Source organism: Rhinopithecus bieti, unplaced genomic scaffold (assembly GCF_001698545.2).
Source record: "Rhinopithecus bieti isolate Rb0 unplaced genomic scaffold, ASM169854v2 scaffold_47995, whole genome shotgun sequence".
Classification (NCBI taxonomy): Eukaryota; Metazoa; Chordata; class Mammalia; order Primates; family Cercopithecidae; genus Rhinopithecus; species Rhinopithecus bieti.
In genome coordinates, this window is record NW_016819498.1 from 1,132,581 (window position 1) to 1,145,568 (window position 12,988).

At 42.5% G+C, this 12,988-nt stretch overlaps 1 protein-coding gene across 1 annotated transcript in view; it reads left to right on the top strand.

The window, feature by feature from the left end:
• Positions 1-7,813: 7,813 nt before the first annotated feature.
• The window catches only part of EML6 (EMAP like 6), a 261,918-nt gene continuing 256,743 nt past the window's right edge, over positions 7,814-12,988 (top strand). The window contains exons 1-2 of the mRNA XM_017859044.1: positions 7,814-9,255; positions 10,013-10,722. Of these exons, the coding sequence (XP_017714533.1) occupies positions 10,526-10,722 (197 nt within the window). The 5' untranslated portion in view covers positions 7,814-9,255; positions 10,013-10,525. The remainder of the gene's footprint in view (positions 9,256-10,012; positions 10,723-12,988) is intronic.

Consider the following 12,988-nt stretch of genomic DNA (forward strand, 5'->3'; position numbering starts at 1 on the left):
TTTAATTTAAAAATCAATCCTTTCCTTTATGAATAAGAAATCATTTCTGCTCTAAAAATAACTGCCATTTAAGGAATTGAACAGACAAATGATTGGCACATATAATATGCAGGAAATCCACGTCACAACCAAGTAAAACAAGTCCAACTTTGTTTTCATTTTTATTTTTAATAGCTTTGTTGAGATGTAATTTAGATAGCATACATTTTACCGCCTTAAAGTGGTGCTCTTCAGTATATTCAGAATTGTGCAACCATCATTACAATCTAATTTTAGAACATTTTTATCATGCCTGCCCTCCAAAACCCCATACCCATTAGCAGTCATTCCCATTTCCCTGCCTACTCACCTCCAGCTATAGGCAACCACGAATCTACTTTCTGTCTATTTATATTTGTCTATTCTGGACACTCCGTCTGAAAATGGAATCACACAATATTTGTCTTTTGTGACTGGCTTCTTTCACCCAGAATAATTTTTTTTTTTTTTTTTTGAGACGGAGTCTTGCTCTGTTGCCCAGGCTGGAATGCAATGGCACGATCTCAGCTTACTGCAACCCCCACCTTCTGGGTTCAAGTGATTCTTCTGTCTCAACTTCCTGAGTAGCTGGGACTACAAGCACTTACCACCATGTCTGGCTAATTTTTGTATATTTCATAGAGATGGGTTTTCACCATGTTGACCACACCCAGAATAATATTTTTAAGGTCTATGTTGTAGCTTGTATTCACTTCTTTTCATTGGAAAATAATTTTCCATTATGTGGATATACACATTTTATGTATCCATTCACAAATTGATGAATATTTGGATTATCTCCACTTTTTGGCTATTATAAGTAATGCTGCTATGAACGTTCATGAACAAGTTTTTGTGTGGATGTATGTTATTCTCTGTCCTGGGTATGTACCTAGAAGTGGAACTGTTGGGTCATATGGTAACTCTATATTTAACTTTTTGAGGAACTGCCAGATTGCTTTCCAAAGCAGCTGCATCTTACTGAGATGTAATTTATTCTCATAAGCAGTGTATGAGGGTTCAAATTTCTCTACTTCCTCTCCAACACTTATTACTGTCTTTTTGATTATAGTTATTCTAGTGGGTGTGAAGTGTTATCTTGTGGTTTTGATTTGCATTTCTGTGTTGGGTAATTATGTTTAGCATCTTCTTGTGCTATTTTATTTTAAGTCTTTTACTTAAAAACATGGACTCTAACCCCATTTGTTGATAACTGGTTATACACTACTGTCAATTTTTATTAGTTTAATGGTATCTTAAAGTATGATACCAATGAGGTCAAGGTTACAAGTTCTAGTTCCAAATAATTGGTTAGTTTCATACAGAGGAAATTGTATGAAACTCATATGTCCTAACAGTGTCCATCAATCTGACAGGCTTTTAATTTATTTTTTTGAGACAGAGTCTCACTCTGTCACCCAGGCTGGAGTGCAGTGGCACAGTCTCAGCTCATTGCAGCCTCCACCTCCCAGGTTCAAGCAATCCCCCTGTCTCAGCCTCCTGAGTAGCTGGGATTACAGCTGCATGCCACCACACCTGGCTAACTTTTGTAATTTCAAGAGATGGGATTTCACCATGTTGGCCAGGCACTTTCTTGAACTCCTGATCTCAGGTGATCTGCCCACCTCGGCCTCCCAAAGTGCTGGGATTACAGGTGTGAGCCACCACACCAGGCTGATCTGAGAGGTTCTTGATCTTGCCGGTTATCAGGATGTGGATTTATCAACCAAAGGATGTGTCCTAATGACTCCAAATATCATTTTCAATAAAATAAAATTTATCATTCATAGCTATTTTAAGAACAATGATTTATTGTTTTAATAAAATAGTACATGCTAATTTCAAACATTTTTGAATCATCAAAATGATACAAAGAAGAAAGCAGCAAATCTTTCTAAATCACATTGTTCTAAACAAAACCAGTATAGCTTTTGTTAACTATATTACAATATCTTGATGTATAGATACAATTAGATGCATGGATTGATAGATGGTTGAATGAATGGAAATAATGTCATGAGAATATGACCATACTATACTATTTTAAAAAATAAAAAGTCCCATCTCAACTAATTTTACTTGGTTTAACAACAACAACAAAAAAAGAAAAACTGAAGAATGGAGAAAGTTGTTTCCCTACTAAATTGATTCAATGCTCACTTTCCATCTTTTTACCATGGCTTCACCATCTCTGATTCTTTTGCTTACTTCTTGGGTGGCTATATATCATTGTCAGGTAGTTTTTATTTCAAAAAGATCCCATGGGAGTGGTAGCAGAAACTTCTGGTGAATACCAACATTACGTTCTCCTTTTCTTCTTAGTAAAATATTCATAATTGTAGGCAGGCACAGTGGCTCACACCTGTAATCCCAGCACTTTGAGAGGCCAAGGTGGGAGGATGACTTCAGCTCAGGAATTTGAGACCAGCCTGGGCAACATAACAAGATACTGTCTCTTAAAGAAAAAAATAAATAAATAAAAAATCCTGGCATGGTGGCATGTACCTGTAGTTCCAGCTACTTGGGAGGAGAATCCCTTGAGTTTGGGAGGTTGAGGCTGCAGTGAACTGTGATTGCATCACTGCACTGCAGCCTCAATGACAGAGTGAGACCCTGTCTCAAAAAACAAACAAAAAATAAAAAAAGACCTATAATTTTAAATGTACATACTTTCCCCTGCACCCAGGAATATACAGTACAATCCTAGCCTCCCTTGCAGCTAGATGCGCTTGGCTACTAAATTCTGGCCGATGGGATATAAGCAAAAATATTGTATGAGACTTACAGAAAATATTCTAAAGGGAGAGGATATGCTCATCTTCATTCTCCTTCCTGTTAGCAGGTATGCAAATATACCATTAAAGTTTGGTCTATCGTCTTAGATCATGAGGTGAAAGACCTGTGCTGGATGTAGCAAGACAGGAGGGAGGATTCTGAGGATCTGACAATTTCTTGAAGCTGCTGTACAAGGCCTTAACAGCTTATCTCCACACTTTTTATATGAGAGAGAAACTTCTACCTTCTTTAATGGTTTGAGATCTTCAGTCATTTGCCATTAACCTTCATCATAACTGTCACAGTGCTATATAATTTCTTTAATATTTCAGAACAGCTGCCTGTTGCCTTTATACATAATTTAGCTAGTTATAATTCTGATGTTACACTTTGTTCCTCTCAGAACTTACAGACACTGCTCCATTTTTTCTGGCAGCATTGCAAGTTGCCGTGTAGAAAACTGAGACCAGCCTGATTTCCACACACATCCTCGATTTTTGTTTCTATCTAGATCCCTGAAATAAATTTTCCCAATTTTTTATTTCAAAAATTAAAACAAGTAGAAAAATATCTAGGTTCAGCAATTGCTGATATTTTCCATATTTGCTTAGTCTCTTATGTATGTGTATGTCTGCATGTGTATGTATATATTTTTCTATTTCCATTCACATTTCTTCCTGAATTAGCTAGAAATAAGCTGCAAACAATATTTTACTACTAAATACTTCAGGATGTGTTTCGTAAGATTTTCCTAAAAATAAAAACAGCAATTCCTTAATATCCTCTAGTATGCATTCTGCATTCAAATTTCCCTAATCATTGTTTTTCCCCACATTCTATTTAAACTGTGGGGAAAAAACAAAACCAAACCAAACCAGCAGGATCCAATCAGGATTCACACACTGTTTTTCATTGTTACATCTCGTTAGTGTCTTTTACTAAAGCAAGAATAATTCCTTGCTTTTTAGTTTTTTAGTTGTTGTTATTACTTTTACCTTTTGATGAGGCTAGGTCAGTTGTGTTACATACTGTCCTACCTTCTGGCTTTACCTGATTGTTTCCTTGTGATTTCAATTAACTCATTCATCTATGCCACTTTTTCTATAAACTGAAAGTTAGGTCTCAAGGCTTAATTAGACTTGGGTTAGATATTATTTGGTAAAAATGTTTTATGCAGCATTTTATACTCATCACATCAGGAGGCTGGAGGAGCAAGTTGTTCTGCCACTAATGATACTGAGTTTGATAAGCTGAGATAGTATCCTCCAGATCTCTTCATTTAAAGGTAAGTAATCTGTGGGATGATTTTTTTATTAGCATTATGGGAACATTCTTTCATCTCATTATTTCAGTATACAGTCGATCCTTGAACAACACAAGTTTGAACTGTGTGGGTCCACTTTATATGAGGAGTTTCTGCCTCTGCCACTTCTGAGTTAGCAAGATCAACTCCTTCTCTTCCTCCTCCTCCTCAGCCTACTCAATGTGAAGACGTTGAGGATGAAGATCTTTATGATGATCCACTTCCACTTAATGAATAGTAAATACATAGTTTTCCTCCTTATGATTTTCTTTCTTTTTTTTTTTTGAGATGAGGCAAGGAGGAGCAAGTCACTTCTTCACTTCTTACATGGATGGTGGCAGGCAAACAGAGAGCTTGTGCAGGGAACTCCTGTTTTTCAAACCATCAGATCTCGTGAGACTCATTTACTATCAGAACAGTGCAGGAAAGACCCACCCCCATCATTCAACCACCTCCCACCGGGTTTCTCCCACAACACATGGGAATTGTGGGAGTTACAATTCAAGATGAGATTTGGGTGGGGTCACAGCCAAACCACATCACTGATATCTTAAATTCATGCTGTAACTAAGTTCTTCTCCAGCAGAGAATGTAAACTGTCTTCCAGGTGGGGTTCTTCATCTATCTTTTGCATGTTATGTATCTTTCTTTCAGGATTTTAGTTTGTGTTTGCAATGCCCTTTATTTTCATCTTGCTCATATTGGATAGGAGCAGCTATTTCTAGATCATGTATCTCCCTATCCTATTTTATAGAAATTATTGTTTACATCCTTCCCACTTTATCTAGGAATGAATTGATCTTATCAGAGCTAAAATATGGTGGCTTCTGTTTTTTCCCCCCCCCCCCCACTTTTCTGTAGCCTAATATTGGAAAAGAGCAGAGTAAGAAAATGGGTGAAATCTGTTGGGACTAAGTACATCCTCCACTAAGGGACAAGGTTTTGCTCTTGCTTAAGGTACTATGAAATGACCAGTTCCAGGACCTGTCCCATGCAGCCAAAGATATATCTCACACCTGTGAATGTTGGATTATCCCTTTGACTCTGCATAATACAGCCATCATTCAACCACCTCCCTGATGATGGCAGGTCCTAGTGAAACTATTTTTGCTGAAGACCTAAAGTCATATGCAGGGTCTTCTCTAAATGTATCCCCCTTCTTCACCTCAACCTCTAAAATGTATACATACATTTTACTTTTCCAAATTGGAGCATTTTGTGAGAATTTTCATGAGTTTTCAACTTATCTTCTGTCCTTAGTACTGTTTGTTGAATCTTTTTCCTCCTTATTATCTAGGAAACTTCAGGAAGTAAATTCTGAGACCTTGCTTTACTCAGCTATTACTTTCTCATCGTTTTATAATAAATGGATCTATGTCTTGGGTTGGGAGGTGTGGAAATAGCAGTTAATAACACTAGTTCTGTAGTTGGACAGACCTAAATTTGATTCTGGTTCTGCCACTTATTGAATAATCTTGGTTAAATTACTTATTCTCTGGGTCTCAGTTTCCTCATATTAAAATGAAGTTATCTACTTACAGGGTTGTTGTAAGGATTAAAAGAGATAAGGGATTTAAGTGCCATTTATTTTTTTCCCATAGTTTAAGAATCCTCTATTTTTAGTTAGGTACATGGCTGCCCAGAATAAAAACTAGTTTCTGTATCTCCTTGCAGCTAGGTATGCCTCCATAACTAAGTTCAGACCAACAGGATATAAACAGAAAAGACTCGGGGTGGCTTTTTCTTTTTTTATTTTGAGATCTCACTCTGTTGCCCAGGCTAGAGTCTACTGGCGTGATAACAGCTCACTGCAGCCTCAATCTCCTGGGCTTAAGCAATCCCTCCCACCTCAGCCTCCTGAGTAGCTGGGACCACAGGCCTGTGCCACTACACCCAGCTATTTTTGTAGTTTTTGCAGAAAAGGGGTGTCACCAAAGCCCAGACTGGTCTAGTACTCCTGGGCTCAAGCAGTCCTCTTGCCTTGGCCTCCCAAAGTGTTGCGATTATAGGTGTGAGGCACTGTGCCTGGCCTAGGGTAGCTTTTGAGCATCTTCCTTTTAAAGGCAGCCAGGATGTGCCCCAGGACCCTTCTCTTCTTTGAAATGTACTTGAAATGTACGTTTGATGGCTAGTACTACATCTTGGACCATGAGGTCTAGGGACAGCAGAGCAGAATGCTGGCATGCTGCCAGTAGCCTGAGTACTCAAGGACTCCTTTAAGCAGAGCCATCATTCTAGGCCTGTACTACCTCCAGGTTTCTGTCAGAAATAAAATTCTATCAAGTTTAAATCATGGCTATTTTGGGTTTCATTTACAGGTGAACCTACTCTACCATCTAAACAATTTCTTTCATCATTCTTAGCATTTAAGAGCAGAGTCTGGAGTCAGACTGCCTGAGTTCAAATCCAGGCTTTGTCACTATTTTGTGCATTCCTGGGCAAGTTACTTAAACTTTCCTTACTTTCATTTCTTCATCTGTAAAATGAGGAAATAACAGTAACTACTTCATAGGATTATTACTAGGACGAAGAATAAATTATTTAATATACGTAAAGCACCATTTATAGTACCTGGAACACATTAACTGCTATTCATTACAACATAATGTTATTATATTATGAGTTTTGCTCATGCTTTTTAAGACTGCTTATTTCCAAAGGATATTACCAGCCTTATTTGACACTTCCAAGTACAGGTTACTATCTACTGCCATATAGTAATAATTAACATCTATCTAATGCTTTACAAATTAACTTTTCACATATGTATTGTTTCATTCTTACAATTATCCTGTGGGGTAAGTATTGCTATACTTTATTAAATGAGGAGAGTAAAGATCAGAGGATTTAGTGATTTGCCTAAGGTTACAATTGTAAGTGGCAGACCCAGACTTATACCTCCAACTCATTTAACAGGCTGGTACAGCATGGGGGTCATTAGTTATACTAAAGATAATTTGGGAAATCAACATGTTCCATCCATTTCATTTAAGAGACCCCTTTTCAATACATTTGTCCATTTTCTCTGGAAAGCGTCTCTTCCTTTCTAGACCACTGCCACTATCTCTAACGTAGCCTCAAGCACTACCCCAGACTTCTAATACCTCATGCTTTGATTACTGCTTTGTTATTCCCTTATTTTTATTCAAAAAAAATCAATGACTCCATTATTTTAAGGACACAGTGCAAACCCCTATGCTCAGCTCCAACTACAATATAACCTTTCATGTGTCCTCTTGATCTTATATGAATTCTCCCTTGCACTGAACTGGGTATTCTCTTTAGTGTTCTCTAAATCCACTTTTCTGCATCTACACTTTTGTTTATTCCCTAAACCCATGTGGAACGCACTTTCAATTTATCTTTACTTATCTCAATTCTATCTATATTTCCTGGTTCCTCCATGAAACTTTTCCTGATGTATTTTATCTGGAAAAACTCCTCTTCTGAATTCTTATATAGAACTTACTGGCCAGGTACAGTGGCTCATTCCAGCACTTTGGGAAGCCAAGGCGGGCAGATCACCTGAGATCAGCAGTTGGAGACCAGCCTGGCCAACAGGGCGAAACCCTGTCTCTACTAAAAATACAAAAATTAGCTGGGCGTGGTGGCGTGTATCTGTAATCCCAGCTACAGGGGAGGCTGAGACAGGAGAATCGTTGGAACCTGGGAGGTGGAGGTTGCAGTGAGCCAAGATCTCGATATTCCAGCCTGGGCAACAGCCTGTTTTGTCTCAAAACAAAACAAAAAGAACAACAAGAAAAACTTACTGTCTTTATATAATTCATTTGGCACTGTTTTATGGTACGACATCATTGATCAACTATATTTTTCCTTCTATCTCAAACCTTTCTCAGGCCGTGTTTTTGTTTTGGTAGTGTTCTTGTTGCCTAGCACAGTGCCATCTCACTTATTTGTTGATTCTGTTTCCTTAAAAACAAAGATGAGACCAATTAAAATCCTCTTCATTACTGCAGGCGGCAACAAATCATCCAAACTCTGGCGCTTCCAGTTCTTTCGAGCTTTCCTACTAGGTCGGAGGGCTGTCTTAAAACTTGAGGGAGATGAACTGAGTAAGCGATTACGCTGAAAGCCTGGGAAGGAAAGGCCGTTCCAAACGTCCAATCCATCATCCTTTTGCAGCCTCTTAGTCACTGGGATTTTGAAATCTCTTTCCAAAGGCTATGGCCCTAAATTAGAAATAGGCTACTTGAGAACACAGTGAATTCATAGTTCACCTCGGGCAGTTTTAGGAGAAATGCCACCAGCTTCTGCGTTTGAAGGCCAAGGTTAGTTGTTCATGGCGTGAGCACCTTCCTGCTTCCAAACTCTGGTTATCTGTAAATACCTAAGTCCTCTAATTTAGGACGCAGGTCATGGGAAGGCGCTGGTTCTTAGGGCACAAGTGAGCTCACATTCCCAGCATTTTTCTTAAACTTGGCAGAACTGCACTCTAACAAATTAAAATCCATGTGAATGAAAAGGAAAACTGAAGTAGGAAACAAACTTAAGCTTGAGTTAGTTACAGCATGGTGAGGATGTCGGTTACAGCAACTCTCTGGGACGGATGCAGGAGAAATTCCAGTGGTGGGCTGTAGAGACCGTCTCTGTTCCAACTCCACCGCTTTTCTCTCAGAGACCCACGCACGCCAGCTCCCGCCTCAGTCACAAGGGAACGCCCGAGCGGGCACGCGGTCGCCCTTGGTGAACCACGATCTCCTCACCCCAAGAGCCGCAGGCTCAGCTGACGCCGGTCCCGGTCTCGCCGCGACTGTCTCTGGGCGCGCGGAATCCTGGGATTTGTGGTCCCTTCCACGCGCTGTTCGCCCTAGCCGGCGCAGAAAGGACTACACTTCCCAGGATGCGTCGGGGAACGAGGCCTCCGGGGCCGGGAGAGGGAGGGGGCGGCCCCAGTCCTCCGGGGCGTCGCTGTTTCCAAGCGCCGCGATCTCGCCTAGTAACCGGCAGTGGAGGTTCACTAGCGCGGCGTTGTGGCCCCGCCCCCGGAGCCCCGGCTGGAGGAAGAACCTGTCTCCCGCGGCGCCCCAGTGACGAAGCCCATCCCCGGGTGCGGGAGGCGGGGAGGGGAGGGCAGGCAGAGGATTTCGTTCGCCCGCGCGGGATCCAGGACGCGCCGGTGGCGTCCGCTGGCAGCAGAGGTTAGAGGCAGAGAGCGCGGGGATGCTCCGCGGACGAGGCTGGCTCGGGAGTGGGAGGAGTGCAGGGCGCCGCCAGGGCGGCAGTGCGCGCGGGCTGAGCAGTCCTGAGGGCTGGCATCCCTCGCACAGAGCGCCGACCCCCGGGACGTGTGTGTCTGTTGGGGGTTGCTGTCCTGCGGGCGACCCCGCTCCATGCTGGGCTTAGGGCAGGACCCGGGATTCCGTAGGACCCGGTGTTTAGCGCAGACGTTTCTGGGGGAGATGTAAACGATTTTTGCCACTTGTTATTTAATTTCTCCTGGAACAGGAGCGTTTGTAGGTAGCGCACTCCCTCCGATGGCACTAGTGCCTCGTTTCTTCCGAGTAAGACAGTCTTTCATGATGCGGATTGGAGTTGGTGATCAGTGAGAGCTGCTAAGTTCTTTATGGCTTTCTCAGTGAAGAGGAGGTTCACGGAGGATATGATTATTAAACACACACATGAAAACTAATTGGAGCATCTAAAAAATGACCATTGCATATTCTCCCTCGCTTATTAGGGAAACAGCAAGCGTTCCTTCAAATCGTATCAGCCAGGCAGCAGCATTTACGCATATTTCATATTATTAAGGAGATGGAACTGGAGGGAGAAAGCGGGAGTAGGGGAAAATTTTTAAAAATACCAAACTTGGTTTAGTTTGGGGATAATTTTCTTGGATTGGGTGACTTATGCGAAAAATCTGTTTCTTTCTTCCTCGCTCTTGCATCCTGGATATAGACTGTCAGTTTCGGATCCAAGGACAGCGATGGCAGAACTCACCCGGGTTGCCTGTCAAATCAAGGCTATCGCAGAATAAATCCCGCCGCCTGCTGCGAAGCCCCGGCGCACCGCAAACTTCAGTGAGCGAACTGAGTGATCGCTGTTGGGATATGCAGATCCCTGATGTAAAAGGCGGGGTGGCCCCCCCGAGAGCCTCTCCTGGGGGCCGGATCCTGCAGGTGCAGTGAGGCGCGCGCGCGGGTGCCGGCGCCCCCAGAGCCGCCTTGCCCGGGGAGAGGAAGCCCGGCGCCCGGCGGGGTCTGGCGGCCGCACACCGGCGGCGGCTGCTCGTTTGCGGCGGCTGCAGCGGATGATGGTGGCGGCCGGCCCGCTGGGCTGTGCCTGTGCGTCGCCTCGGAAATCAGCGCCCAGAGCCGCGCGCTGAGCCCCTGCAGGTCGGCCGCAGCCCCAGCCTCTGCGAGGACTGCTCCGGCGCGCGGGGGGGCGGGGGGCGCGCGGGGTCGGCTTATCATGGCGGATCGGACGGCGCCCCGCTGCCAGCTCCGGCTGGAGTGGGTGTACGGGTACCGGGGTCACCAGTGCCGCAACAACCTGTACTACACGGCCGGCAAGGAGGTGGTCTACTTTGTGGCTGGGGTCGGGGTGGTTTACAACACCCGCGAGCACAGCCAAAAATTCTTCCTGGGACACAACGACGACATTATCAGGTAAGGGGGTGGCCACAGGCGGCGGGGAGAGGTTGCGTGTGGAGGCTGGGAGGGTGGGAAGAGGATGACCACCTGGGCTTTCCTGGGGTCGGATCCAGGAGCCCCGTGGAATAGAGGATTCTGTCTGGAGCCGCATGGAATTACTGAAGGGCTGCTGATTCTAGGGCCAGGGCAGAAACAGAGTCGGGGGTGCAGGTGAGGAAGGAGAGGTGTCTTTTCGCTGTATCCCTCCGGAATCCTGGCTTTTGAATCTCTAGGGAGTTGAGTGTTCCTGATGCGTTCTTGCTGTTCTTTCCTGCTACAAGTGGAAGGAGCCTGGGTAACTATCAAACACTTCTTCCTTCCCTAACCAGGTGCACGGTAGGACCAATAGCCTGAAGTGTGGGCATCTTCTTTGGGAGGCTCCTCCGTGGGTTTCTCATTAAGCAAGAGGATTAAAAAAGATCCAAAAGAAATTTTACTACTGGTAATTTGGAATCTTCATCTTAGATGCTTTGGACCTGGGAAATTTCTGCAGTGGGCGGGGAGTTTGTTCTCTAATATTTCACTTGGCAGTGTTTTAATGCCCAAAGCATATTTATAACTAAATGGATGCTTCCACAACATCGTTGAGGTTATTAAAGGCTGGCAGCTGCTGGATCACAAAATCCTACCAGCCAGCCCACACAATGACCAACATCTGCTAGCGGATGGCCCAAGACTGACTGACAGGAGAGCTCATTTGGATGAATGGCCATTTTAGGGGCCTTCCCGATTAAATTGAAGGGGGTTACATTGTGATTCTTGGCCCTATCCTTTCATCTTTGGACCAGACACGTTTTCCTCCAGCCCTTGTCAGCTTTGATGTGACCAAACAAAGTATGGGCCAAATGCTGTTCACAGGGAATCCTTTTCAGCCTTCAGCAGTTAAGAAAGATTTTCATCATATGGGAGCCTCAGCCCACAGGGAAAATGACTTGCTGAGGATGGACTACAACTGACAGAGACCATATTTGTACCTTCCAAACTTGTGTGTTTCATTGATATAGAACAACTACCATTACATTCTCAGAATATTGCCACTTTTGCTCTTAAGTTTGTCTTTCACAATGAAATAAATGAAGTGGTGTCATGTCCATGCTTCTAATTTCTCAGTGCAGAGAATGATTTCAAAGATTAGCTTTTTTTCCCTTCCCAATGATGTGCTTATATTGCAGAGCCTTTTTTTCTGAGACCTAAAGTTGAAAAATTGTTACAGAAAGCAAACACTTAATATTCAAAATACAGATTTTAAAAATTCTTGACTTTTTTTTGAAGATGGGAGCTCTAATGTTCTTAAGATTTGGTGGAACTAACATGTAAAACTTTTTTCATGTAACATATGACAAAAATAGCTTTTTTTCTTCCCTCCTTAACATGGTAGTGGTTGTGATTGGGGCATCCTTACATAGTTTTGTTCTGCAGATTTTGCTTCTCTAATTGCTAGGCTGATTATGAAAGTTACAGGTGCAAATGATTAACAATGACTCATGAAAAGGTTAGATGTTAAAAAATTTAAACCCATTATGTTTTTGCTCTCTCTGTCTTAATGCAGTGCTTTCCATTACAGCATCAAAATAAGATGTAGTCCTTTGGGGGAAGGGAGAGAGTGGCAATTAAACAGAAAATTCCCTGTGGTTAAATAATACTAATGTGACAGTTCGCTGAACTACTTTGTGGATTTGAACTCTTAATCCTAATTTTTTCTCTGATACAAGGAAAAAAACCAAATGCACTGTTGAAACTGAAGGTGGGAAAAGGGTGGAGTTGCAGTAAACCGTTGTTATGACAAGCAGCCGGGCTAGTGGGATGTGATGAAATCTAGCTTGGGTGGTTAAGGAAACATTCAGATTTGAAGAAAAGGTGAATGAAGTGATGTGTATAACTGGGTTTGTAGGGAGCCTTAACTGATGAAAAGCAAAAGAGACAGTTAGCGTCTGATCTATTTATTAAACTACCTTAGTGACATAGTAGTAAGCCTGATTTCAAAGAAAGGACTGTATTCATAATTCTCCACAATATTTGGTTGGGTCAGAGTATGTATAGGTGAGCAGAGTAGAGTTCTTTAACATCCATATATGTATTTGTACATAAGAATAAAATTAAGTTTAATGAATTAAAAAACACAAACCACCAATTATTATGGAATTAAGAGCTATAAAATTGGAATGTTTGTGCTGTTCTTTTGCTTTGTCTTATGTATGTAAATATCTTTTTCTGGTGAAGGCGCTGCACAAACCACAATGCG